This window comes from Telopea speciosissima, chromosome 1, assembly GCF_018873765.1.
Source record: "Telopea speciosissima isolate NSW1024214 ecotype Mountain lineage chromosome 1, Tspe_v1, whole genome shotgun sequence".
NCBI classification, from domain to species: domain Eukaryota; kingdom Viridiplantae; phylum Streptophyta; class Magnoliopsida; order Proteales; family Proteaceae; genus Telopea; species Telopea speciosissima.
Window position 1 is genome coordinate 69,086,332 of NC_057916.1, and position 27,888 is coordinate 69,114,219.

General features: G+C 39.9%; 3 protein-coding genes across 4 annotated transcripts; all 3 read right to left on the reverse strand.

The window, feature by feature from the left end:
* Positions 1 to 2,399: 2,399 nt before the first annotated feature.
* Positions 2,400 to 3,382, reverse strand: LOC122653713 (L10-interacting MYB domain-containing protein-like). The gene is made up of 2 exons (XM_043847651.1): positions 3,053 to 3,382; positions 2,400 to 2,966 (listed from the first exon to the last, which is right to left on the reverse strand). Exons 1-2 carry the CDS (start codon positions 3,380 to 3,382, stop codon positions 2,400 to 2,402), a joined length of 897 nt encoding a protein of 298 aa, XP_043703586.1.
* A 366-nt stretch (positions 3,383 to 3,748) lies between these two features.
* LOC122653724 lies at positions 3,749 to 5,077 on the reverse strand. The gene is made up of 2 exons (XM_043847663.1): positions 4,226 to 5,077; positions 3,749 to 4,114 (listed from the first exon to the last, which is right to left on the reverse strand). Exons 1-2 carry the CDS (start codon positions 5,075 to 5,077, stop codon positions 3,749 to 3,751), a joined length of 1,218 nt encoding a protein of 405 aa, XP_043703598.1.
* A 5,131-nt stretch (positions 5,078 to 10,208) lies between these two features.
* Positions 10,209 to 26,887, reverse strand: LOC122649040 (syntaxin-32-like). Of its 2 annotated transcripts, none has more exons than XM_043842389.1 (5): positions 26,448 to 26,887; positions 12,589 to 12,839; positions 11,573 to 11,741; positions 11,076 to 11,289; positions 10,209 to 10,515 (listed from the first exon to the last, which is right to left on the reverse strand). In XM_043842389.1, the coding sequence occupies exons 1-5, from the start codon at positions 26,677 to 26,679 to the stop codon at positions 10,356 to 10,358; spliced, it is 1,026 nt and encodes a 341-aa protein (XP_043698324.1). In that variant the 5' UTR covers positions 26,680 to 26,887; the 3' UTR covers positions 10,209 to 10,355. The 2 variants fall into 2 exon arrangements, with proteins under 2 accessions (XP_043698324.1, XP_043698323.1); XM_043842388.1 differs by having other exon boundaries at positions 11,076 to 11,282; positions 11,566 to 11,741; positions 26,448 to 26,883.
* Positions 26,888 to 27,888: the final 1,001 nt, after the last annotated feature.

Sequence of the window (27,888 nt, forward strand, 5' to 3'; positions counted from 1 at the left end):
TGAGTCTGTCACTTGGATTCACCCTGAATCTATCTGAAATACTGTTTGGTTATCCTGAGTCTGTGAGTTAGAATCAATTTAAATCTATCTGAAATACTGTTTGGTTACCCTCACTATGTCAGTTGGAATTATGTTTGTTTTTTTTTTTTTTTTTTTTTTTTGTTGATTTTAATACATGGCCCTCTTTTCTTACCTTTTTAAATTTAAAATTAAAATGCCTAGACTAAGAAAAATACAAACGAAATGAGCATAGATGGAAAACCAGTGGCCAAGAGAAATCTAAAATCACTTGATACTTTGGAGATAAAAAAATATAAAAAAAAAAAAAGCTCCTATATTAACAGGAGAGATGCACTTTTGCTTCATTGTTCCACCTACATCACTTCAACTACAGCCTAATGGTCTGGTCTTTCATGCTAAGGTCCTAAAGAAAAATGAGATAATTTCTTCTAACTTCCCATAGTTGATGAGTTAAATTCCTGAGTTTGCAATTGAATCAAATACGTGCCAGATAAATATGCACGCAATTAAATGCCCATTAAGCTACCACGATTACACAAAACAATTAACATAAAAGACCATCAAAATACCACCCATCCATCCTCTATTCGGTTAGACCCATTCAATCTAGGGTTACAAATATAGAGATACATTGTTTCACAAATTTTAATTTAATTACATGAGTCACATGTTTTGGGCATACACCCCCTCTCAACCCCCTCCCATACTAGTTCACTTGTTAAGATTAAGTGTTTTGACAGCATCAAGTAGCTCCTCCCATGTCTTAGTATGTTGTTTGGCATCTTTAATTTTTGCTGTGAGGTATCCCATCAGATAGTCCTTGGATTGACATGGTGTTGGTGAGATGGTTAGTGCATCCATGACATTATTCCTTGGTACCTGATTTGAAGATGAAGATTCTCCCTCATCTATGAATTTAAACAACCCACAACCATTATTTTTGTCCTATATACAAAAAAAAATGATATTTGTAAATATACGGAGACTAACTGTGTTACAAATGAAAATTAAGAAAATAAATGATGAGACACCATACCGAGGTAGAACATGGGCAACACCAGAAATCTCGTCCTACAGAAGGGCCTCTAGTGCATCTTCTAACCTTGCACTGCCCTTTGCCACAGTCACACATTCGGAAGTGGTTGGCCCAAATAAAAAATGATTGGTGGATAGGGCACTTGTAGAAACTTCTGCCCGAATTAGTTTTGGTTTTGGAAATTAATATTATACATTGCTCACCACAAATGTCACATCTAGCCACAATGTCCATCTAGCCAGTTGATCAATATCCCACTAGATCTTGATGGCCTTCGACGCTAGAATCAGTGCATGAGATTGTAACAATTAAAAAAATGGGCATTTTTTGGAAAATGTAATGAGTTAATGGATTACAGATGACTATAAAATGATGTGCCGTTAAAGTTTGGTAAATTACAGTGAAAGTACATGGGAGGAGAGAAGAGTATCTGTCTTCCCTAGTCTTCACATTTGGTCGTCTACTTCCATATGAGTATTCATTTTGAAACACAGCAGCCCACATGTACAAAGCACGGCATGAGTTGCCCAAGAAACCCAAAAGAGAGAGAAAAGAGAGAAGGACAGAGAGTGACCATACAGTTGGGCTCCACCTCAAAATCATAGAGTAAGTAAAATGGGGAAATAGGAGACAAGGTTTCAATGACTCATTAATTCCTACTATCCGTTGCAGAAATCTCCATTAATGTTTAGATTCTATTTTGAAGAGATTGGATCCATGAATATAGAACCTTCAAACTCATCCCAAAAAGTTAAAAATTAATATAGTATGCATAGAAACTCCAAAGTATTTGAAAAACAATTTTAGCAATGTCACCAGAGACAGATCACCGAAAATCCATACCTGCAGAGAAATATTCTAAAACACATCTTTAATACAGAAAAGTGTGGGTTAGGCTTGTCTATGACCCTTCTTAATATAGAAAAGTGTGGGTAGACGAACTAACATGGACCAAAAACTGAACATATACCAAGTTCCAATGCATCCAAACTTAGTGAGTCAGAATTACCACAATTTAATGGAATGCCCATTAAACCACAGAAGCTATATCTTATAACAAAATTCACAGAAAATATAATTAAAACAACAAAATTGCATCCATAAGTATGAGGTGAAATTAGTCTAAATGCAAAGGCCAGCAAGTATAAGATGAAATGGATCTATCCAACAAAACATAAACATTTTCAACTGTTTAAAACTAAGCTAAACCATCCAAAACAAAGCTAAACCAAACAAACATCTATGGCTCCAAAGCTAAACCAAACATCTATCCAACAAAACATAAACATAAAAACATCCATTCAATTAGTTCATGCTTAAAACTAAGGATCTAACCACATCTTCAACTGTTCTGGTTCACTTGACAAATATGTTGTATGAATTTCGGCTTGTCTTCGTCACTTGCAGTCAAGAAAAGACTAGCCACGTCCTTGTCTTTCATTAAAGCTATTTTTGCTTGGACTTTCAGTAAGCCATCAATGCCATCAACCTTATCAACTGCATCAGCTACACTTTGTGCAAGTTCGGTCCGTGTGATGTTTTTGTTGACTAGGTTATCTATGGTAGCAGCTATTCTTTTCAAAGGACTTGCAATTTTTTCAGCACCCCCTTTCTTTTTCTTCTCTTTACCAGTTGTGACATCTGCATGCAACCGCCCACGGGTACGACTGCCACTCCCACGATCACGACTGCCACTGGCAATGGGAGTGGAATGAACATCTTCATATGGAAAGGAAGTGGCAACCACATTGTCATCCATACTTGGAGATTGAACCATATGGTCATTGTGAACATAGTCAGCTGGGTGCATAGCATCTTCTCCTGTTGCTATCTCATTTCCTAACCAAATCGCAAGGGCCATATGGATGGGAAGCACTTTACGTGACTGCCAATACTTCTGTTCCTTTTTCTGTCACAATCAATTAAAATATAATATAATATATGTATTGTCATATAATAGTTGTAAATACATTCTTGAAAGAGAAAGATTATTACTTTGAACTCATTCCACACGTGTTGTGGTGCTTCGAACCTCAGCTCCACTGGATTCCAGCCCATCCCACTATTCTTTTGTAAGTCACACAAAGATTTCACCCTTGCTTTCCAAACTCTATAATGATTCCGAGTTTGTTCCCAGTCATATACCATGCCATGCTTAATTTTTATGGCATTTGCTATCTCCTGCCACTGTTCCCTCCTCAAACCATTGTCTCCAGTTTTTCCACTTTTATGCTGTTCTATGAGACATTCCATCATGAAGTAAGAGACTTCACTAGGCCATGTTGCAATATCACGTGACTTCTTGGAACCTTCCTCTGTAGCCATTAAATCTGTTGTGCTTGACTGATGAAAAAACTATTGTACATATAAGAGAAATACTAAAGAGTGTAAATTAACAATGCATACAAGTGCAACATACCATATTGACATACAAGACAATATGGTAATCACAATAACCAAACAAAACTTGTTCAAACTAGTTTAATGTAAAATACGCATATGCGTAGCACAAGCACAAAATAAAGGGCATTGTACATCAAAACATATTGTTTCTAAAAAGATTGAGATAACTCAATCTAAACACATCCACATCATACAAAATGTCCATATTCAAACTTGTTCAAAGTAGACTACGCAAAAGCAAATTACAAACATATTCAAACATTTGAGTTCCAAAGAAATTGAGATAACTCAATCTGAATCATTCACATCATCAAAACCATTAAGATCATTATACATATCATCATCATCTACACCGCCTCCCATCCAGCTGCCCCACATGTTGTCAGCCATGCCTTCTCGGAATTGATCCCATTCCACATTACCAATACCTTGAACAACATTGTCATCATCCTCAGATTCCACATCTGTTTCTACTGTTATGCTAGCACTGTTGAAAGTAGATTCTTCTTCTTCCTCAGCTTCGAAAAATGACTCCTCTTCCTCATAACTATTTACAGTCAAACACAAATTATGAAGAAGAACACAGGCATTCACAATCTTGACTTGTGTCTTAAAAGGATATTCAGGCTGATTTTTCAATATCTTGAATCTTTTCTTCAAGAGACCAAATGCACATTCAATGCAATTACGCAAGGAGGCATGTCGTAAATTAAACAACTCCTTCTTATCTTGCGGCCCCAAATTAGAGTTTTTTCACTCTTTCACGTGATATTGAACATTACGGAATGGTCTCAAGAATCCTTTCTGATTAGGAAACCCAGCATCAACAAGATAGAATTTGCCTTCAGATACCACTAACCTTCCTTCTCCTACCCTGTGTATGGTATTATCCAATATTCGAGAATCTGATGCCGATCCTGCCCAGCCAGCAAGTATATATGTAAACTTCTTGTCAAAATCGCATGCAGCTAGGATGTTTTGGGATATACATCCATGCCTATCACGAAATGAACGATGTTGTTCTACTTGAACCCATGCTGGGATATGTGAACCATCTATGGCTCCAACGCAGTCCTTGAAGTATGGATAGAATCTACTACCGTTACTTGTGATTCGCTTATGCGTTGTTGTACTTGGAGGCTTGAGCAGTAGTGGGTACAATTTCATTATTCCATCCAATACCTTGTTAAAGTATCGACTTATAGTCTCCCTAGAATGGCCAAACATATGTGAAACTACTCGGTTCTTAACATTATGGCCAACTGTGTGTAAAAATATCACCACTTGTTCCTCTACTTGCACTAATTTGTTGTCATACAGTAGACCCCTTTGTCGCAGCATGTCACATAAGCTATAAAAAGCCCTCTTGCTCAATCTTATCAAGTTTCGACACGTCCTCTCTGAACCATCAATAATTAGTTGTGTCTCAGTAATGCCACGGAGTCTCTGAATACGGTAAGGCTCTTTATGAAGGAATATTTTTGAATACTTCTCCACTGCTATTGCAATAGCAGTAGCCGCCAAGATTATTACTGTCTGGATGGTTTTCTTGTCAATCTCACCGTCACTATCACTCTCTATTTTCATGTCATCATCAGTATCTCGATCATAATCCATTTATAAGCTAAGATGATTACTCTCTTTCACCTATCTCTTAAATATTCTTGAATTACAAAAAAAAAAAAAAAAAATCGTTAATACAAAGCAATGTGCATACTTGATGTAACAAGAAAAATCTACAAAAGAAGAAATAAGTAAAAAACAATCTTCATAAAATTGATTGCTATATCTAATAAAAGCAGGCCAGCCTGCCTCTTTGACAAAATTTGTCAAGATTGTGGCCCCTCCCCTATTTATCTAATTAGATTGGTTGAACTCTCAATCTGAGTTTTAGAAGAGGTATCCTATACTTGGAGATCTATCCCTTATGCTATTAACTAGAGTCTCCTAAGATTCTCCCATTATTATTATACATAATAATAATGGCTTCCTATAACCCTCTCAAGGTGCAATCAATTGGGACTCAGAATTTTAGAGGAATCTAGCCATCAAAGTAACTTGATGAAAATCTTCTTTATCACATTATGGATGGATCTACCACAAACTGAAAAAAGTCTAGCATTCCTCTCTTTCTAAATGGTCCAATAACTAAGGTTTTTATAAAAAGAATCCATGCCTAAACTACATTGATTGCAGATAAAACCAAATATAGATATCTCTAGAACTTCCAATAACGATACTACATCTCAATCATAAAAGTAATAGCTGAAAGAAAACAAGCTGGAGTACATCTAAGACAATGGTTAAATAGTTTGGGAAAACTGTCCGAATCAAATAATTTTACAGATGCCCATCCCCAAGGAAAACTGTTTCATTGCATTAGAATTTACTTTCTGAATTTCCAATTCACAGATTCAATCAAGAAATGGCTACTTGTTTCCCAATCGATGTACATTTTTTTTGTTAGACAATCAATGTACATTTGAGGTTCTGAAATCCAGAGCAATACAGCCATACAAGAAATATCACTGGAAACAGAAGTTTAAGAGAGGAAAATGAGAATGCCCATTAATCTACATGAAGAATATTTTCCTATTCCTTCCTGGATTACTCAAGTTCAAGCACTTTTTTTCCCTTTGTTTACTTGTTTCTTCTAATTTTCATGGAGAAATTTCATTGAAAGATAAGTAATTGAAAAAATAAAATAAATAGACAATATTATGTGGGGGATTAAGTGATTCTGCAATTATGTTTCTCCTCAAATATGTTTGGGTCTCCAACAAATTTAGACCTATGGAATAGAAATCATTTAAAGAGCGAAAAACACTAGCAATATGACGTAGTAAGTTATGAGTTACAACTATTGATCCAAAGAACCCAATGCAGGGCCTCACGGTGTAAAGAAGTTGGAACCAGTGTATCAAGCGGCAAGATTGAATGTGGTAGGCTATACTTTTGATGTACTAGCATATTTTCATCCAGACAATCCCATTATCAGGTATAGTTATGATGTACTAGCATATTTCCTCTGTCTATAAAAAAAATTACTATAATAATGCATGTGAGGAGGGACAGTGTACACCTTAGGCTCAGAGAACCTTATCCAAGAAAACAAAAACAGAAAATAAACAAGGAAAAGAAAAAATTAACTGTGTGAACTGCAACTCCTTCCCCCCCCCCCTTCAAAACAAAAAATTCAATGAACATTTTCTTACAAGCAATAGGTAGGCACAAGAAAGTGGTGAATCAACCACAAGCAGCAAAAGAGAAGGATCAACTCCACTTCAACTCATTAATAGTTATCTCAATACACTATCATCCATTTGTCCCCTCACTCCCCTTTGAATTGGCTTTCAAAGTTTTTGGATTTAGTAACCTCCTCCCAATGACACTTTTTTGTGTGTGTGTGTGTGTGGGAGGGGGGGGAGATGAGGTAGAAGAAAAGAATATAGAAAGTAACTGAATCCAAGAAAGTTACTAAAAGACTTGCTTTCTAATTTTCGACCTGAAACTCAAATCGAATAAATTTCTAATTCGCTTGCAATTTTAGCAACTCCGGTAAAAGCATTCCAAGTACCCTACAAAAAATTCAGGAAAAAATACTGAATAAACACTAAATGGACAAGTATTTGGACCTGGTTTTGACAGATTTATGCCTACAATAACCACTTGGACTGGAAGTTACAGAAGCATGAGGGCATGGGTACCGAAGCATCAATCTATGCAATTACAGAATACAACTCAGGTGAACTAAAACAGTACAAAGAGAGAGAGAGAGAGAGAGAGTAGTTCCCTTAGCTAGCTAGGGGCAAGGTAGTCAAATCCACAAGCAAATAAATATAAGAGGAATTAATGGAGGATTCAAGGACTGAAACAAGGGCGTGGGGTGGGGAGACCATGTGACCCTTATCACCATTAAAAGAAATAAAGAGAAATTCTATTTATAATTTAAAAAAAAAATTTGAAAATACCCCAAACTCTCCCTCTCCCTATGTGCTATTTATTTAATCGAAAATAGAGCATTTTATACTAAGATAGACTCGGCTACTACTAGTTAGCATCTGGGCTGGTTGGTGGTGTATACCCATCACTCACTTCTGCTTCTTCGTCTGGTCTTTTTCTACTAATACTACTTGGGAGTCTTGGACTTCTATGGCCATGGGCATGGGTATGTGTAAAACAGAGTACTCTGCCTATGTCTCTGTTAATAAAGTCTCTGGCAGAGCTCTCTTCTATTGGCTCACTGAAGCTGTTCATCTCCCAGAATCCAAACATTTGGTCATTTTGCTCAATGGAGGTCATTCTCTCTCTCTCTGTTTGTGTTGTTGGTGTGTGTTTAGGGGAAGGTGGTCCTACTGTTTGTTTTGTTTTTTTAATTATTTTTTTGAATGTGTCTAACTGTTCTGCATTTTTTTTGTTCAGATTGATAAACTACAATCTATTTTTCGTCAATGGGAACATGTACGTTTGAATGAAGGAGAGCACATCCATCTCATGAAGGAGTTGTTTGTTGGTTGTGAAAGCATTGAATGGCAGGTATTACAGCCAAAGGTGAAAAAAGCACCTGTTTTTTGAATTTCTAGCATATTTTGGTTCAAACTGTTGTAGACTGCCACTTAAGATTGGATGTACAAAGGCAGAAACGAATTAAAGACTAAATCAAAAATCCAGGTGTAAAAACTCACCTGAACAGGAACCCTAGACAAATCTTCGGTTTACACCTGAAAGAAGAACACCCAAATTAGAACTAAAACCCTAAAAAACAAAAAATACAAACTGCAAACTCCATGTTCTAGGACAGAGAGCGAGAGAGAAAGAGAGAGCACAGATGCAAAATGGGTATGAAATATCAGAGAGGGAGTGACAGAATCCGACAGAGAGAGATGAAAAGAAGAATGAGATTTAGGAACGACACACCAAGGGAGCGAGAGAATTGCGAGACACTCCTGTTCTTTCGAACGGTAGCAGAGAGGGAGGTATAGAGTCTGAGAGTGAGATCTGATCTTGCTCTCTTCTTCCCTTCGCGAGACACTCCTGTTCACCCTTCTCTTCTCAGTCGCGATAGCCAAGTTTTTCGATTTAGGGCACATAGGTATGATCCTCTTGGATTATCCTATTTATACCTAGGCTGTAATTTGTAATCCAAATCTGAGTTCTCCTATAAAGGTGAACTCAGATGAATGATCTAATATAGTGTAAAATGTAGAATTACGTAATTCTTGTCGTCCGTTGGAACTAGGTTACCAAACGGTTTAAAAAATTCAGAATCATGGTCCAACAGAATGATGTTCGATCGATTTACACAACCAAATGCAGTCTAACCGGTCCAAGTATGAAGTACGAGACTCTATAAGACTATTACAGTCTCTGTTCTCTCTTTGGTATGACTGTATCTACAATTCAGATCCTCTACGGCGCAGGTGCCCGTAGCGGCCTGTGCGGCACAGAATGGGTTGTGCCCGCAATGACCGCCTTACCTTGCTCGGGCAAGGAGTTTGGGCAGGAGTAAGGCGGTCTTTGCACGCATGGCTCAGTCTGTGCCGCTCAGGCCGCTACAGGCAGCACACCGTAGAGGATCTGGATCCCTGTATCTACGGGTTAGCATGTTTGGAAAATAAGTTTCGACTCGGACAAGTCACCTAAGTCGAATCAAAATTTTGGAAATCTGGATCAACCACATGGTTTTAGTACACATTATCGAATATGTCAATCACTTGCAAAACCGATACGTTATCGACATGGATGTAGGCCTGTAAACGGATTGGATTCAGCTTGGTTACAGATCAGATGTGATCTAATCCGGATATTCCCTAGCCGAATACGAATACCTTTAAACGGATTCGGATGCAGATTGAATTCGGATTTCGCCCATTCATTTACATCTCTGCCTTGTGCAACCCGAACCTTCCTCCCCTAGCGAATACAATTCACTAAGTTTAGTCAATTTTTAAAGGGAGAAAGCACACTACCATGTCGCGTGCAACACGTGGCTCTTGTCCCCAGACACTCAGCCGAGCAAAATGATCACCGCACCCCCAATGAAAAGGCGAAAATCCCTAAAGGCGTAACGGTAATTTTGCATAGCTTTGTGTCTGGGTGCAGGAGCCACACCTTGCACGCTACCAGATAGCGTTCTCACATGTCGATTTTTAACTTAAGCCAAGTGGTAATATAAAGCTTTAAACAGTATAGAATATTATGATTTATATGAGAGTGCATAGTAATGGTAGAGATACTCATGGGGATTCATGGACATAAATCAAGGAGAATGGATCATCAACACCTACCAACAGGTGAACATACACCTCAGAGCCAATCACATTTTAATTTTATTTTCATAAAAACCCCTCCTCTCCCTGCAAATGGTAAAAATATGATAGGTGGTTGACTCTCACATGTACATTACCTGTTGGTATGCACAGTGGAACCGAACTCTAGACCAGGAGGTGGTATTTGATTGAATTTAAGTTTGAAATTTGTAAAGTGACTACTCCAAAGTCCAAACCATGTCTTCCCTATCCATCATTCGCGATAAATACATCATCTATCCAAGTGAAACAATGAAAATGGGCCATTTAGAGCCACTAATAGAATACTCAAATCTTACACAATTTTGAAGATTTCTTATAATATCCAGTAGATTGATTTACTTCACTAGTATTATAGTGAAGCATTATACTTAGCAAGGCACAGTTAGGAAGAAGAAAACCCAAATAAAAATTAACATAAATAAAATTGAATAGTGTAATTCTACTTGTAATGTACATGCATAAATCACCGGCAAATGTAATTTTTGAATGTAAATCAGACCAAAAAAAATGCACCCAATTATCACCATTGGAAAGGCATTGACGTTTTTCCTTCCATTTCTAGTTTTGATTATTTACAACATTTTTTATGCTACAAAAAATAAGAAAATCATGAGGAATACAACCAATACAAAGAATATTTTGATCATCAACCAACGGTTGGATGAGATGCTGTTAAGATACTTCAGAAGCTGCCCCTGTGCCCCCTCAACGTTTGCCAGCGTGTCGTCCATGTTCTCATCAATCCTAGCATGACAGTGAAAAATCATCCTTGAGTCCAAATAGATCAGAGGGGATCAAAACACGCTGAATTGATCAATCTTAGATCAGATAACACAGATTGAATACAACATTTTGACAGAAACACATCCATTATGTTGACAAACAATGAAAGCTAGTTACAACCCATTGAGGGTTCTTACATTGAAGACTCAAAATTTGGTTGTGACCAGGCTCATAGAACTAGAATTTAAGACTATTAAACAAATTTCTTGCTGACCATCTGGGAGAAGGAAGTAACCCTTTTCTTAGGTCAATCACAAACAGTATCCTATACTATCTAATGGATGTATGATACAGGCACAATAGCGCAGGGTAAAACTGTATAGGAGGGAGGTGCATTTCACACAAAGTGAGGTAGTGGGATGACTCGATCCCAAGACAGCACAATGATAAGCTAAAGACTTTACTGCCGAAGCCCACTGAGAGGTTAATCTAGACTGCATGTGCCTGTGGTCCGATGTAATCAATGGAAGGCTTTGCATATTTGTTCAAAGCACATGCACACATACAAAAAAATAAAATACCTGATGGCAAGTTCTCCTTGCTGAGAAACCATGGTAGCCAGTTGGGTGAAAATGTTGCTCAGCTCATGAATGGTTGACTCCACATTTTGAAGAGCTTCCGCTCTACTTTGCATGTAACCATCTTGTAACGGAACTAACTGCTGATGTTGTTGTTGCTGATGCTGCTGCTGCTGTAGCAATGGTTGTGTATCCCCATCCGTTGACCTCCTAGGAAGAGAAAAGAAAAGGAATAGAGTTTCAATATACCAAAGCTTTCAGTCAAGAATTAAGACCATTTCAATGGGTATCTTGCAAGAAATTGCACAACATCCATTAGTTCATCATAAATTATCAAACCAAATGTGGATTTCCATAACATTAGTGAGAAAAAGCCTCAGAATGCATTCCCAATTTAGTTGATCCCTCTGCTACATTACCAATGCATGATCATTATTTCAATACGACAACCAACATATCCAAACATAACCAAAAGCACGAAATTTTCTATTACTTGGGAAACAATTGTGATGAAGATGCTGATCCATTTGCCCATGGAGGGGGTGGGGTGGTTGAGGTACTAGCACCCGGCTTGGAAGCCAATGGACGCTGCCGGACAAAAGGATTTGTAGAATCCCTAGAAGCAGTGGAAGAAAACAACTGCCTCCGATTCTCATGAACCTTCATATTCTGCAAAAAACAACTAAATTGATTAAAAATAATTTTTAAACAGCCACAAGTTTAAATTTCAAGAAGGGCAAAAAGGCTTTTCTGTAGCCCAAGTCCCTCTCTTATGTGCCACAGAAAGATGATGTGGCTATTCCAACCACTGGACACAGAAGACATGGTCTAGCTGCATGTCAAATTTCAAAGTCTAATTCAATCAAATATCCCCCTTGTATTCCAGTGTACGTCGATGCACGCCTACTGGTAGTCTAGCCATTATTATGCACTCTCCCAACTCTGGGATTTTTCAAAGCTCTATTTAGCAACTTGGTGAATCCGTTTGGCCTGAATTTTGATATATGAGCAGGGAACCTTGGGTCGACCTGTCCAAAAAATTTGGGCCCCATCCAAACTGCCACATGGCAAATATGGAGCTGCGCAAGCAGCCCTTCCTATGTGGGCCATGCAGCAACTAAGAGCTCTTTTGGAAAAGAATCACATAAGGCTCTACTTAGATCTTGAGAATCCAAATCACCAGGAATTGGTCAACTTTTACATTGGATCAGATCAGATAATCAACCCCATATCTGACCCCCACAAGAATACGAGTTCAAATCAGGTAAAATGATGATAGTCAACATGGGAATCAAACTACACCATCTACCAAAAAAATAGGATTTGAAACTTCCAATCAAATGCAGGAGTTATCTCTAGTGATAGGAATTAAACTGTCAGAAAAATTTAAGTCACATAATTTATAAAGCACCTACCAAAAATCTTGGGAGTTTGATTCTGAACATCAAAACTCAGCCTGAAAGGAAAGCAGATATGTGAAGCTGACTAAAGTGTGCAGCAACAAAAAAACCCCTACCTCAGTCCGCATTGTAAGGACTTCTTTGAATTCTTTCGTGGTACTCATCAACCGGTTCTTCAGGTCATCCACAACTGTTGTTGAGTGGCTTGTGGTGTCAGCAGAGATGTTCCCATTTTCATTTCTGGAGTTGCAGACAAGCTGCAGGTCCACTACGGCTGAGTTTAGTGCAGTAATATCCTGCTTGATAACTGCAGTCAGCTCTTGGATCTCCAGGGTTGGATCATCAAAAACTGATGTCCTCTTTGCTACTGCAGAGAGAGGATATACTTCAATCTCTTATGCACCATATATTAATGCGAGAAATGAGAAGTGAAAAATACGAGACCAAATCAATGCTGAGGAAAAGTCAAAGACTCTAGTAAATTTTTCTCAGCAACTCTTTCAAGGCATATTTATTGCACACATACATATAGAAATATCTGTAAGATGGACAGGTTTTAGTAATAATTCCAAAAAAAACTTTCAGACAAAAGCATTTGTGGAGAATGCCACCCTCAAGGCTATCAACAACGTAAGTGAACCACTAAATTTTCTGAAATAAAAAAGGTGGTGCATCTTTCAACAGAGACACTGTTTGATCCTTGATCCTAGAGAGAAAATAAGGATACCAGAAACTGCCTCCATGTTCCAAAGTTTGAATGTCCACTTGAGTTTTTCTTGGTTCATTAATTATATGACCACCAATGGCTCTTGTTACGTGCAACCTATTTCATCTAAATTAGCTAAAGGTGTAAACATCCATGATGTAGCTCTAAATAGGAGATGGATCCTATTAGAGGCCAAGCAACAGGATCTACATAAGGCTGCTGGTTTGGCTAGGCAGTGTGGGGCTGTTTAGGGCAGAAATTAGGGTTTAGGCTAGGGTTAGGGATGAATGTGATACATGGCAATGATCAGCAGGTCTAGGGGATTATTTTGATATAAAAAAAAATAGGATTTGGTTAGGTTTTATAATTCTGCAGATTTAGGGTTAGGGTTTTGGGTTTTAGAAATTAGGAAAACTATTAAAACTAGGGTTTCAAGTGGGCTGTGAGGGCTGGGCTTGGGATCGAGTGTACTAAACAGGGAAGGGAGTGTTCGATCCAAGTATGAGAGGTTTTTGATGGTTGGAAATACTGATTCTGGAATTTTAGGGTTTTTCGGATTTAATGGAGTTGGGGGATTTTAGGGTTTGAGAGACAAATAAGGCAGCAGCTTGGGGTCGAGTATAGGTAGTGGTATGAAGGGGCTGTGGTCTAAATCTGATTGAATTCTGATAATGGATGAAGATTTAATGTAACCTAGATGCTCTAGGGTTTAAAGGAATCGATGAGATAAAATAAAATTTAAAAGGGGAATGATTGGGAGGGAGGATGAATGAAAAAAACAGAATTAAAACTCAAACTGACCACAAGAATCCACCAGCAGCAGCTTGATAATTGAAGGAACCTCCCGATCTTCTCGATGCAAGGAGTCGCACGAGTCCACCCACCCTATCCACCTTGAGATCCACAAGGATATCACTCACAAAGGAGCAGGAACAGCAGCAGCAGCAATCGGCCAGCAGTAACAGTCTTTTTAATTCAAATTCAATGTGGGGGAGCCCTCCACGATTTCTTTATTTATAATATGGCTTTATGCCAAGTCCTAATACAAATTAAAGTCTTCTCCTTCACAAAATCGTGGAAGGGAGAGATGTAAATCTAACTTAACTAATTTAAAACAGTAAACTGACTAAGATACCCCTACTAACTTAAATTAAAAGACTCTAACTTAAAACAACTAATTTAAAAGAAGATTCCATACTAGCCAATAGGATTTAAGGACCTATTAACCAATAGGAACACTTCACTTAAATTAGACCAATTTAACCAATTGGGTGCAACCAATTCTAAACCGGTTCAATCAGGAAAATAAACTAAGTATGGAAAATAATAGTCCTAATCTATGGCTCCCTAATCAAGCCTTAAGTTCAGAGCTTCTTCTTCTTCTTCTTCTTCCTACTTGGAGCTGCATCAATCCACCCTAGAACGACACTGAACACTAATGAAAGTACGATAGTCTCCATGTATCTGATTGCAGAGACAACATCCACCTAACTAAGTGTTGGAAAGCCAGTTGTCATGCAAATTAAGCATTGGACATAGAAAGGAATTGTGTGCCAAAATCTGTTTGGCCTCTAGTAGACCCTGAATTCACATAGAAGGAAGCTCCCTGATGCAGATCAGAGGCACTTCTAGAAGTACCATGTAACAGTATCTTACTGGTAGAATCAGTAAACAAAAGAGAAGAGATGAGATGGGAGAGAAAGGTAACTGTCTAGAGAAGTAAAGTCGATAGATCTAGCAGTCCCCCCCCCCCCCCCACACATTGCTTTATTTATAATCTGAGAATTACAAAGACTTGTTAGAAATAGGACTCCTAATAGAAGGAATCAGAAACAAAGATAAATTAAACCTAATCTAAACTACTAACACCAAGTTACAATAGGAGGGAAAACCCCCTATATCGTGTTACAATAATTAACACTCCCCCTCAAGCTAGAGTATACATATATCAAAAGAAGGCTCCAGCTAGGACCAAAGAGAATAGGTATTAAAAACAGCACCAGTCTTGAATAACAGTTTTAGACGCCAGTGAGCACGGAGAGAGAGACAAGCATCATTTAGGTAGCAATATCAACTCAAGCACACATGTCATCAACAACATCAATAGATAATAATCATCGTGTCAAACAAATCCAATAAGCAATGAGCAAAATAAGCGGTAGTGAACACTAACCGCAATCCACAATATCATATCAGCAATAACAATATCAAAGCACTTCACAAAGAAGGCCAGTAGTAGGTAGTCATCTTCTCAAAGAAAGATAAAAGTGCAGCATCCAATGGCTACACCAAAAGCCCTTCTCAAAGAAGGCAGATAGTAATATTCTGCCCAAAGGCAGACATAGTCGCTGCTCCGTCTGTTCCAGATGCCTCCGCCAATGCTCCGTCTGCTACAGATTTCACCGTCGCTGCCCCAACTAGTTCATTTGCCCCTTCGATACCCCTACTAGAAGCTCCTGCACCATCTACTTCCATTACTCTCTTCAAAGGAAGCTCGAAAGCTATAGCTCTCCACCCTGCTCCTCCAGCACCCCCAGTCACCTCCCGTGACCTTAGCTATGGTCGTCAGAAGAATCGCCACCGCAATCGTCGTCTCCGGGAACAACCAGCCTCTAGTTTGCCTCCTGGACCCCCTTTGCGCTCCTTTCCAGTTCTCGAGATGGTCTCGCAACCCAACAACCATGACGTTGCGTCTCTACTACCTTGTCCTCTTGATCCATCAACATTCCAAGCTTCTCTTGGGCCGTCAACTCCTCAAACCCTGGCATCGTCGTTGATGCAGGTCCTGGTTTTTAATGATCCGGTGGTCCAAAGCTCTAAAGCTACTGGTCCTTCAAGCTTTCCTTGTACTACTGGGTCTTGTAGCTCTCTCGGTTCGCTAGTCTCATCTTCGCTGGCTCTACTGGCATTGCAGGCACCCTGGGACAGTTGTTGCAACTGGACGCTCTTCTTTGCCTTGATCAAGTCGCCAAAGCCAATCCCTTGAAGATAACTCCTTCCCTGACACCTGCTCTGCTCTATACCCTCACCCTCCACCTGCCCTAAACCTCCTCTTGAAGCCATTGTCCACTCCCTTTTACCTTCACCACCTTTTCAAACCCTGACGTCCTCTCCCCACCCCCTTCCCCCCCCTTCTACCTACCCCTCTACCTCGGCTCCCACTTCTAACCCCTAACCCCAACTCCCGCCTTACCCCCTCTCAAATGTGTCCCCTCTCCTCTGAATTAACCTTTTGTCCACCTCTCCCTTTATCCATCCCCATTCTACCCCTGACTTAACCATGTCCCAACTGTCCCACCACCCTCTTAATCCCCCTCGAACCAAACCCACCTTTTGTCTACCTTAAATCAATCCCTTCTTAACCCAACCTTGAATCGGACCCCATTTTACCCCCCTTCACCCATCATCAAATCAGCCTCCTTTTAACCACCCCACTAATACTACCCGATCCCACCCTAGTCCTGGGTGTCCTCGGTGTCCTTGTCCATTAGGACTTCCTCCTCCCCTTGTATGCACCCAAATGATGAGGCCCCACTGGTTCCCAACCTTGAGTGCCTAGTCAAACCCCCTTTGCCCTGGCTCCGAGTAGGCTTACCCTACCCCAACCTCCTTTGATTGCTTACTTGCGTAGGCGATATAAAATTCCCCCCCCCAAGGATCGTTGCATACCACTCTTTAGTTCTCCATATCCTCTGGATTTATTTAGAATGTCAGCCTGTCAGGGGTCTCAATTCCCTGGCCAAGCATGCAGATACTAGGACCCTCATCAAGTCCACTCACTCTTCCTTTTACGCTCTTCTTGAAACCCGCATCCTTCAGGAGAACGCTTCCTGCATCGCTACTTCAATTGCCCCCTCCTGGTCCTTCATTTCCAATTACGACCATTCTCTGGGACCCTTCTAAAATCCATATCTCTATCTCCTTCTCCTCCCCTCAACTTCTTCACCTTCATCTCTCTTCCCCCAACTCCCCCTCTTTTTTTCTCTTTGTTGTGTATGGCTTTAATCGAGCAATTGACCGGCTCCCTCTGTGGACCGATCTCTCCCTCCTCAAGTCTAGGGTTTACTCTCTCCCTTGGGCATAGTTATCAAGGCGTCGTCATGGCATCCAGACTCCTTGGTCGCCTTAAACGCCTTAGGCGCCATAGCGGGTGCCTTGCCGCCATGGCGGTGTCACCTTGATTTTTTACCCTCTAAAACGCCATGGTCGCCTTCCCGCCTTGATAACTATGCCCTTGGGGTGTGGGAGGTGACTTCAATGTAGTCAAATTTGCCCATGAAAAATTTGGAGGTCGTCCACTTGACCTCCTCTCAGTCAATACCTATAATGACTGTCTCGAAGACCTTGGTATCAATGACTTGAGATGGTCTGGCTCCCCCCTCACCTGGCACAATAGAAGAGTTGGCTCCGATCAGATCGCTTGCAAAATTGATTGCATTCTCATTAATGAAGTCTGGCTCTCTTCTTTCCTCAACTTCCATGCCAACTTTCTTCTTCCCGGTATGTCTCACCATAGCCCCTGCCACCTCCTCATCCAACCCTTCTCCTCATGTGGCCCAAAGCCTTTCAAATTTTTTGACACGTGGACCTCCCACTCGCAATTCCATTCCACTGTCCGAGAGGCTTGGGACAAGCCGGTCCAGTGCCTCTCCCTTCCCCTCCTTGCTTTTGCAAAAAACTCCGCAATTCCAAAATAGCTCTCAAAACCTGGAATTAGTCCTCCTTTGGAAACATCACCTCCCAGATGGCTTCTTGCCGCTCTAGTCTATCCCCTGTCCAATCTCAGCTCCAATCTAACATGCTCAACCCTTGTTGGGCCGAGGAGGAAAAGAGGCTCTCTTTAGAGCTCTCTTCTCTTTCCTCCCAAGAAGAGAGGTTCCTTCGCCAAAAATCTTGTATCAAATGGCTTGAGCTTGGAGATTCTAAAACGGCTTACTTCCACCGATTTATGAAAGCCCGTAATAACTCTAATTCCATCCTTATGCTTCTCAATCGAGACAGCAACCCTCCCACTGTTGCTCGTGACATTAAGGCAGAAGCGATCTCCTTCTTTTCCTCTCTCTAATCCTCCTCCCTCCCCCCTATCCCCTCGGACCTCATCAACAAGTTTGTTCACTCCTCCCTCTTTGACTCTCTCCAATTTATCCCCTCTGGGGCAGTTCTTTCTCACAAATCTAATCAACCGCCTGACCCTAATGGATTTAGAATGGGATTTTTCTTGACTAGTTGGGACATCATCAAGGATGATCTTATTAAAGCTATCCGTTGTTTCTTTTTCAATCCCAACCAGCTCCCTAAAATCAACCAGACTTTTCTTTGCCTCATTTCCAAGAAAGAGGGTGCCTCCTCCTTGTCTGTATTCAGACCTATCTCCCTCTACAACCTCCTCTACAAATTCATCACCAAAATCCTGGCTAATAGGCTCCAGCTGGTGGTTCCTTCCTTAGTTAGCCCTAATCAATCGGCTATCGTTTCCAGCAGAAGCATAGCTGATAATAACCTCCTCTGTCGGAAATTGTCAAGAGCTTTGATCATAAATTTCACTCCCTTGCTGCCCTCATGAAAATCGACATCCACAAACCATTGGACTCCCTGCTGTGGGATTTCATTTGTGATGTCATGGTTCAAATATCCTTCCCCCCTGTCTTTATCTATTGGATCCACTCTTGCATCTCCTCACCTTTCTTCTCGATCATCATTAATGGCTCCCCTGTTGGGTTCTTCCCTTCCAAAGTTGGAATCCGCCAAGGATGCCCTCTATCCTCTTTCCTCTTCTCCCTTGCCCTTGAGGTCCCCTCTAGGATTCTCTAGTCAAAAACTGATCAACTCCTCATCTCCCCCATTCCTAAGTGTAAGGCCCTCAAGCTTACCCATCTTGCCTTTGTTGATGATCTCATGATCTTCTCCAAGGCCTCCCCTTGGTCTATGTCCTCCATGATGTCCTCTCTTCAGCTTTTTGAAAGACTCTCGGGTCTTCGTATCAACCTTTTGAAATTTCATGTCTTCCTCTCAAGTGTCTTTGAAGCTGATAAGGATACTCTCCTTCGCCTGACGGGATTCTCCCTCGTTGGAGTTGTGGAAGAATCTCTTGTTGTGTGGTAAAATTATATTCTAATAATCTTTTTTTCAATCTTTGACTGATGTTGTGTCTAACTTTCCAATGACTTAGATGGGGCTATTTTTTAAACTGTTTTGGCCTATCCTCTAATGGTTTTCATGGACAGTCTGACTGGGCAATTGAACTGCTTTCCAAGCTTTTAAAAAACACAGATGTGATTTTCTCAGCCTCCTGACCATTTGGACGATCAGACTGCTCGACTGTTCATACCTGAGGTCCAACCATAGCCAAAATGCATAATGTGTCACATTTGAAAATAACTGGTATAAAATATAAATCAGTGTAATCCATGACTTGGAACCTAGACCTTCTTAAGCGGCATTCTAACTTTTTCTTTGTGCATCTTGTTGGGTTTTGGGCTTCATTAATATATTTCATCTTTATTGGGCCCATAAGGTAAATATTAATAATTCACTCTAGGTTTAAGTCAGGGATATAACTAACCTTACACATTGTGGGAGTGTGGTTAGGGTCAGGGAGAATATAATATATATTCAACCCTAAGGTCCCCGCCGTCACTTGTTGTTTTGTATTCCTACTCACGGGAGAAAGAGTGAAATGGCTGTGGAAGGCTAAAGGGAAGGAAAAAGCTTGGGGATCGACTACAGCCGCCATTAATCAAGGTATGTTATTTATGATTCTCAGTTATGGTGTTCCAAATCTATGTGGGCATATATTTGAATGAAAAGGGTGTGTAAATCCCTACAAGTGGCATCAGAGCCAACCCATATGGATCTGGAATCCATGTTTGTGAATGAAAAGGGTTTTTTGAAAAATTTTGGGTTTTGGAACGACCTTGTACGGTCGCTGCTAGTGGTGTACGACCACAAAAATTTAAAACTTTTTATATGGAATGGAAGAGGAGGCCGAGGCGGTCACGGCCATGTAAGCCGTTTCGCCGGAAATGTCTCCACGAACCACCGGAAAAAGCGTGTGAATCTCACGCGCTTGATTTCTCTTTCTTTCTTTTTTTTTTAAGGGAAAAAAAAAACGTTTTGGTGAGACGGCGGCGGACGATTCATTGCCGAGTCGACTCGGTAGGGTTTTTGAGTCAACCCGGTGAGCTGTCGGGTCAAGACTCAGTCAGACCCAGCCCGACCCAGGTGGGCCAGGCCGAACCCGACCCCGACCCAGATGGATCAAGGCAGACCCGATCCAATTGAGCAGACCCTAGTCCAACCCGAATGGCAACCCGACCCGAGGAATACGGGTTTGACCCGGACCCGAACCCGGTTAACCCGGCCCAAATTGTTTACCAGGAAAGCGACCTGGTTGATCGGACCGGTCCGGTTCGAATCAGGCCAAACCGGGGGTCCGGTTCAGACCGGTCATGTTGACTGTTTGACCGGCCACGTGTGATATCACGCGCCGAATTCAAACCGCGTGGGAGGGAGTTTGAGGTCCCCGTTTTTTCCGCTGTGCTTGTTTTTTCGAGGGCTACGCACTGGTATGCCCCACTTGCCTCAATTGTAACCTCTGGGACCCACAGTGACCATTTTTTGTGTTTTTACAACTCTTGAAAGGAGTATACCTGCATTGTTTTTCTCTTATTTCTATCATTTATGAGGCATACATTTGCAATAGTGTGACCCGATACAATGCAGAACAATAGTTTTCTTTAAGGAATTGTTGAGTGTGATAAGATTCATGTATTGAATTGTTTGAACTTATAAACATCCCATGGCTGCATCATGAGTAATTAGGTACTCTAATAAGGTCAGATGGAATCCACCAAAGTGGTAAAATCTGATTTTATTAGAATGCCCAATTACTTAAGGTTTATTCTAAGAGTAGCAAAGAATGGTGATGCTCACCCAAAGGTAGCATCATCCAAGACCAAAATAATAGATACACACATAGGGAGAGACTGGCCTAGGGATAATTGTTTACCCGAAGGTGACAGTTCTTTCATAGGTTGGTGATGTCCCGCGGTAATTGCAAAGTATTGAGTAGACCAGTACATTTCAAAAACCCAAAGGTTAGGGATGTAGATTCGGTTGACACTCTCGGCTATATGCTAGTACATTGTATTGTATAACCAGCAAAGTGTGCTGAGGACCAGTGCATTTCAAAACCCAAAAGTTAAAAATGTAGTTCCGGTTGATACTCTTCTGGTTTTATAAACTAGTTCATAAGGAACTGACATGGACCATAAGTTATAGGTATTAACAATACCCAGTACTTAAGTTAGCGAAAGGTCTTGATTGTGCATGGAAAACCTTACACATAAGAATTGGTTAAGGTGATAAAAAATATACTATACTGCACGTGCTTGTAAGAAAGTTCATTACTCTATAGGTGATTAGCTGCAGTTTTTCATTTTGTGAACTATAGGGGAATTAGGTGTTGACCACCACAGTGGCACATCAATTTCCTCTGCAGTTTGGTCATGGCAACAAAGTAGGTAGTAATTGCTTAGAAGAGTTGCTACCCAAGTTTAAAGAGATTAGGTATGCACATGTAAGTGTAGGAAGGATTGACACCCTGGGGCTCTTTATGCCTAAAAGTGATAGGACTATTGTGATCACTTTTGGTTTTACGGTAGTGCGGCTTAATAAAAACTTCTGCACATCTTATGCCCAGAGAGGGGAAGACATGTTCCGATTATGTTGTTCATGAATTGTGTGGCTTTCAGCATCTGCTTGTCTTTTATGGCGTGTTTGTAACACACCCTAGTTATGCTCCCATGGACAATAGTGTGCGCTCATCTATTTAGTAGTGACTAGAACTTGTGTACGCTATCCTGACTGAGTAAGGTATAGGCAAAGAATGTGGACCACTGCATCTCAGGAAGTATAGGTTAAGAATGTACACCAGGCTTTTACTCTTGGCTATTATGCTAATTTGTTTTGACCGACACAGTCTTGACACCGGATAATTATTGAAGTTATGGGTGTGGCAAGTGCTAGTTATTGTTTTGATATTCTGTTTGACAGGATGCCACCCACCAAGGATAAGTCGGTTGTAGACGATAACTTTAAGATGCAAAACTGTGATACCAGTGCCTTAGATTCTTCCCAGCGCACTGGAAACCGCACCTGAATAGGAAGTAAGAAGATGTGTTTGACTGCACGAACGTATAGGGCTGTCATGAGGGCACGTGCAGAAGTTTTCAAAGGATCCAAGCTACCAAGACCGTTAGTGATGAGGGATTGGCCACGTGGGTGCGAACCAGTTGAGAAAATCCTCTCTGTTGTAGTGGATAAGTCGGACTCACCTTACTATATTCCGAGGTCCCCACCAAGTGATGAGGCCGAATCTGAGGAAGTGGACAGACCAGAGTCACCATTCTACACTCCCAGGTCTCGTAACCATTCACCGCAGCACTCGGAAGATGAGATTTGGTTTCATGATCAAGGGGTGAATGAGAAGTGAAGGTCTTAGTGAGAGATGAGGCTATGAAATATAGAAGCCTTAGGAGCCATTGAGAACCTATAAACCATTATGTTCATGTTTCTTTTAATGTTTTATTTTTACTAAGACATGTAGTTTTATTTAAATTCAGAAGAATTTTGTTTTACCTGGATAAGCATTTACACTTTTTTAAATAAAGTTGGCATCAGTTGGTTCTTTTATCTTGTTTTGATCATATGATTACTGATTGCGTGAATTGTTAATCTCTCCCATAGTTTAATCAATCGCGATGTTTATTTGGACTTGCGCAACTAGATAACCTAGCCAGACAGAGGTCGGGACGGGCCTATACAGGAAGGCATTATTGATACTTAGCTCTTGAAGTTTTAGGGAACTGTGTTGACTGCATCAAGGGGAAGATGATAACTTTCGAGAGAAAAATTAGTCCCACAGTACAGTGTTAGGAAGTGTCACGAAAGTAGTAGTGATGCTAGTCAACACTTGAGAAGGAAGTAAACCTGAAAATCCTGAGTTTAGGTTGAGTTTTTGGGGTATGATACTTTAAACTATAGTTTTCGAACAAGTCAATTAAAATACCCCATGTGACACAACCAAGGACTACCTGAGAACCTATCCTCTCTTATATTTTACAATCCAAGGCGGGTGATAGCCTGGTGGATATTTCGTAAGACCGTAGGGTCATAGATTTGACCCTCAGGCTCAGGCTCAGAGAGGCTCAGAGAGTAGAATTAGTAAGATCCCTTGTGAAAAGTCACTTAAGGATGAAGGTAAAGTGTCTGCGTTTGTGAGATGGTTGGAAGGATTAAGGATGAAATGGTGTTTGAAAATTCATTGAACTTCCCCAGTGGTGCAAGGTTGTTGCATCAAAGCTGTTTGTTATAAAACCGATATTGACCTTTAGGGGAAGGCTGAACACTGCGGAAAGCAGAACACCACAATACCAGACAATACCAAAGATTTCTACTGAGAAGGAGAGGGTTTGATTACTAGGAAGTCGTTCATCCAATGTCCTCGCAGGAATCCTTTAGATTCATTATTGTAGCACCCAAATCGTGGAGTACCGTGGTTTTGAGGTTTGTGCAGATTATGATTTCGTATGGTTCTGCTAAGCGTGAGCAATTGGCAATTGCATCTACCAGAAAACTACTAGGGGTAGATTCAGCTTCAGTGTGCCGGCGGTGATCTTGACCTCTTTAGGGAGACTAAACAGTTTCTTTCCAGCGATCTTGAGGTGAAAGATATACAAGAGAATAACCATGTGCTTGGTTTCGTGGTCAGTATTGTTGGAAGGAAGATTGTCTTGGGTTGCCACAGAGGGCTTGTATTAGCAGGATCTTATTGTGGTTTGACTTGTCCAATGATCTGGGGAGGATGCACCTATCCACCAAGGGGACAACTTGAACGAACAATAGTGTTTAAAGGAGATTCTTAAGAGTGATTCTGTAAAGGACGAGCCTCATGCTTCAACTGTGGTCAGGTTGATGTATGCACAAGGTGTGCACTCATCCTGATATTGCATTCGTAGTTACTTGGGAGTTTTCCAGTTTGGTGTAGGGATGGGTCTTTGAACCGCAGCTGAGAAAGTAGTGCGGTACTTATTAAGTGCCAGGGATTTTGGGCTAGTCCACGGAAGAGATGGCAGACTTGGGATAACCGGATAATCTGATTCAGACTCCAGTGGTTGAACTGATGACATGGAATCGATCTCTGATTGTGTCTACTTGATGGTTGGAGGAGTTCTATAGGGAAATGGAAAGGTGTCAAGTAGACGGTTAAGACTGTTGTTGCTCTATCTACCATGTAAGAAGCGTGATGGCGTTTTGAGGCGATAGAGCGAGCTGTTTGGTTAGGGTTTTACTGCGGAACAAAAGGTTGCTGACTCTGTCCGTAAACCCTTGTGGTTGTGGTGAGACAAGAGTTCTGCAGTTACCTACCCAAAGGAACGTCGAAAGGCAAACAGCTCAAGACGTGTAGTGACAAAGTATCTTCCTGTCAGAGAAAAGGTAACTAAGGGAGAGGTCGATGGTATTTACGTCCCTACTGGGGAGTTGGTGACTGAATCTTTTCCATGGTTTCGATCTGTAGGGTTTTCTCTGAGGTCTTGTTGTCAGGAGACCAACTAGTAGTGTGTGAGCAAAAGTCCCTAGATTCATGGAGGCATCAAACAGCATAGTACTTGTAATGTTTGTTTGAGTGATGGCAGTGTGATTCCCAAGGTTTAGTGGGAGTCTGTGTTGTTTTGACGATTATGACTATCATGTTCATGATATGTCGGTTTAGTGGGAGGATGTTGCTCCCCTTTTGATTGTTATTTGAGCTCTTTGTTTGACCAGTGTTTTGTATTTCCTACCATCTTGATGCAATTACTGGTTATGGTTTCTTTGTACATTATTGCATGACATGTCTTATATGTACACGATGGCAATATTTAGCCAAGGATAACAAAATGGCAGTTAACCATAGGCGGTATTTAGCCAAAGATAATGAAGTGGCGATTAGCCATAGGCTGTATAAAGCCAAAGTTCTTTTAAAATGGCGGATAAAGCCATGGGCGGTAAACCAAAGTATGGTGTTAACTCCAGTTCATGGCGGTTTAGCCCAAGTATGAGTTAATATCAAAGTGTACTACCTGTGAGGATTTTCAAGGTAGAGGACCTACGAGGAAATGAGCATGTACTTGCTGATCACTTGTTATGCTCTTGTTTCCTTGTTGGTACATATACCCAAAGAGGTTCGAGTTAATAGATCATTTGTGGCTGTAATGACAGAAAGTTGTATGCCGTATATTGAGGCATATCTTCTGCTGTTGTTCGACACAAATGTGTATTAATAAGAATCAAAGTATTTTGAGTGAAATGGGGTTCTGGCCAATTCCAATAAAGATATGTGTATTAATTTTGCCCAAGTGGGAGATTGTTGGGTTTTGGGCTTCATTAATATATTTCATCTTTATTGGGCCCATAAGGTAAATATTAATAATTCACTCTAGGTTTAAGTCAGGGGTATAACTGACCTTACACATTGTGGGAGTGTGGTTAGGGTCAGAGAGAATATAATATATATTCAACCCTAAGGTCCCCACAGCCGTCACTTGTTGTTTTGTATTCCTACTCACAGGAGAAAGAGTGAAAAGGCTGTGGAAGGCTAAAGGGAAGGAAAAAGCTTGGGGATCAACTACAACCGCCGTTAATCAAGGTATGTTATTTATGATTCTCAGTTATGGTGTTCCAAATCTATGTGGGCATATATTTGAATGAAAAGGGTGTGTAAATCCCTACACATCTTAACTAATTTAAACCTCAAATATAATTATTACTCAAAACATGTACTATCTCAAATTACTCATAAATCATACACAAGCTAAACCAGTCAAAGCATATAAGAACCACCATGTAAAATCCTCAAAGACAAGCAATAGATATTCAAGTACCAATTATGCAATAAAGGATGGAGATAAAGGCTTCCTTTAAGGATTTAACAATGGTATTCCAATACCTTAAAATTAACAGATTTGACGCTTCATGTGCTCTATTATCATTTATCAAAAATATTTGCATATCGTGCTTAGATCTCTCATATTGAAATAAAAAGCAAAAGCAAAGATAACATATAGATCACCCATCAATAATTCAAACAACGAACACAGACTTTTTGTATAATTCATACAATGGGTTTCATATATTGGTGGGAGACGAGTACTGCAGGATATATAACAAACAACAATTTATGTGGGATCATTGTGGAAAGTAACTTATGGGAAAGATCAATTACTTTACATTTTGTAAGCTTGGAAAGTTTCTGTGATGTCTGATGGATCCCATATCCGATCTTAGAAGCCCTCTTCTTGAACTCTGACTGGATGGAGGCCACAGATCGCAATACCTCTGATTTCGAGCTACTGCTTTGTCCATTTGAAGCCGAAGAAAACGATCTCTTAAGGCTCTCTACTACAGTGATGAACTCCTGTGTGCGATCCCGATAAGAAGATTGTGCAGATTTCACAGGCATTTCGAAGAAACCCCTATGAGATTAGAGCCACTCGATAAGTTGGCCTTCCAAATACAATAGGTATGTGATCAGATCGAAGAACGGAACCAATTGAGCAAGCAGAGAACAAGAAATGGAAAATTAAAGATTGCAGAAAGAATTCAAGGAAAAACGAACAGCTGCGCACGAGAAAATAAAACCCATTTCCACCATTTTCTTTCTTAAAAACCAAAAAAAAAATGATGTGATAGAGAACGATTAACTAAATTGTCACATTGCGAAAAATACGGGCCGCTGGATATTACGCAAAAATAATCACACTGCAACGACGTAATGTTGTCGGTGGTATACCGTATATGAACCCAGTTGGGAAGGACTAAGGAGTGAAGGATTATGTTTTTTGTTTTTTGTTTATTTAAAAAGAAAATCATTAATGAAAACTGTTTTTTTATTATAAAAAAATAAAATAAAACTGTTTGATAACCATTAAAAATAATATAATATCTACCAAAAAATAATAAAATATATATAATGAGAAATTGTTGGGTAACTATCTATGTGTAAATAATTTTAATTAGTTTCAACCAAAAAAAAAAAAAATTTAAATCATTTTAATTAGTGGGTAAAGGGATTCTCCCTTCAACCATCTTTTTCTTCATATTATAATATATAATATAAATAGGCAAAAGTTCTCATGCACGGCCGTGTATATGCACAACCTGCATTACATGCAGTCAGATTGACATAAATGTAAATCTGAAATAACATAAAAACCCATGCACCCCTTATTTGATGGAGTTGTATCTCCCTGTACGAATACTTTTCCCATATAAATATATTGTTTATATATTATTCTTCATTTATAATATATTATATGTAACAAAATCCTTCCTTTTTATATTGTAGACTATTTTTTTTTGGTAGAAATATTGTAGACTATATAATGTCAAATAATATATGTAATGCTTTATATATTAATATAATATCATATATAAGTAATAATATATTATGTAATATATTATTCATAATTTATAATATAATATTTACCAAAAAAAATTATGATATAATAAATATAACAAGCCTTCCTTTTTATTTATATATAATATATAATAAATACTATGTATTATGATCAATAACCATCCTTGCTTGCATTCGTTAAAGGGTAGCTTCCGCGCCCTTCCTGCCTATTGAAATTGATGTGAATGATCGTGATAGCTCTTTAAATCCTAT

What these genes read in the sequence shown, in the direction of transcription:
- LOC122653713 (XM_043847651.1), bottom strand. Translation starts at nt 3,382, where the DNA reads ATGGCTACAGAGGAAGGTTCCAAGAAGTCACGTGATATTGCAACATGG. An exon ending in ACGTGTGGAATGAGTTCAAA is followed by an intron (nt 2,967 to 3,052) that starts GTAATAATCTTT and finishes TGATTGTGACAG; the next exon opens with AAAAAGGAACAGAAGTATTG.
- LOC122653724 (XM_043847663.1), bottom strand. Translation starts at nt 5,077, where the DNA reads ATGGATTATGATCGAGATACTGATGATGACATGAAAATAGAGAGTGAT. An exon ending in TCCGTAATGTTCAATATCAC is followed by an intron (nt 4,115 to 4,225) that starts GTGAAAGAGTGA and finishes GGTCTCTTGAAG; the next exon opens with AAAAGATTCAAGATATTGAA.
- LOC122649040 (XM_043842389.1), bottom strand. Translation starts at nt 26,679, where the DNA reads ATGCCTGTGAAATCTGCACAATCTTCTTATCGGGATCGCACACAGGAG. An exon ending in ACTTTCCAAGCTTACAAAAT is followed by an intron (nt 12,840 to 26,447) that starts GTAAAGTAATTG and finishes CTCTCTCTGCAG; the next exon opens with TAGCAAAGAGGACATCAGTT. An exon ending in TCCTTACAATGCGGACTGAG is followed by an intron (nt 11,742 to 12,588) that starts GTAGGGGTTTTT and finishes TGTTTTTTGCAG; the next exon opens with AATATGAAGGTTCATGAGAA.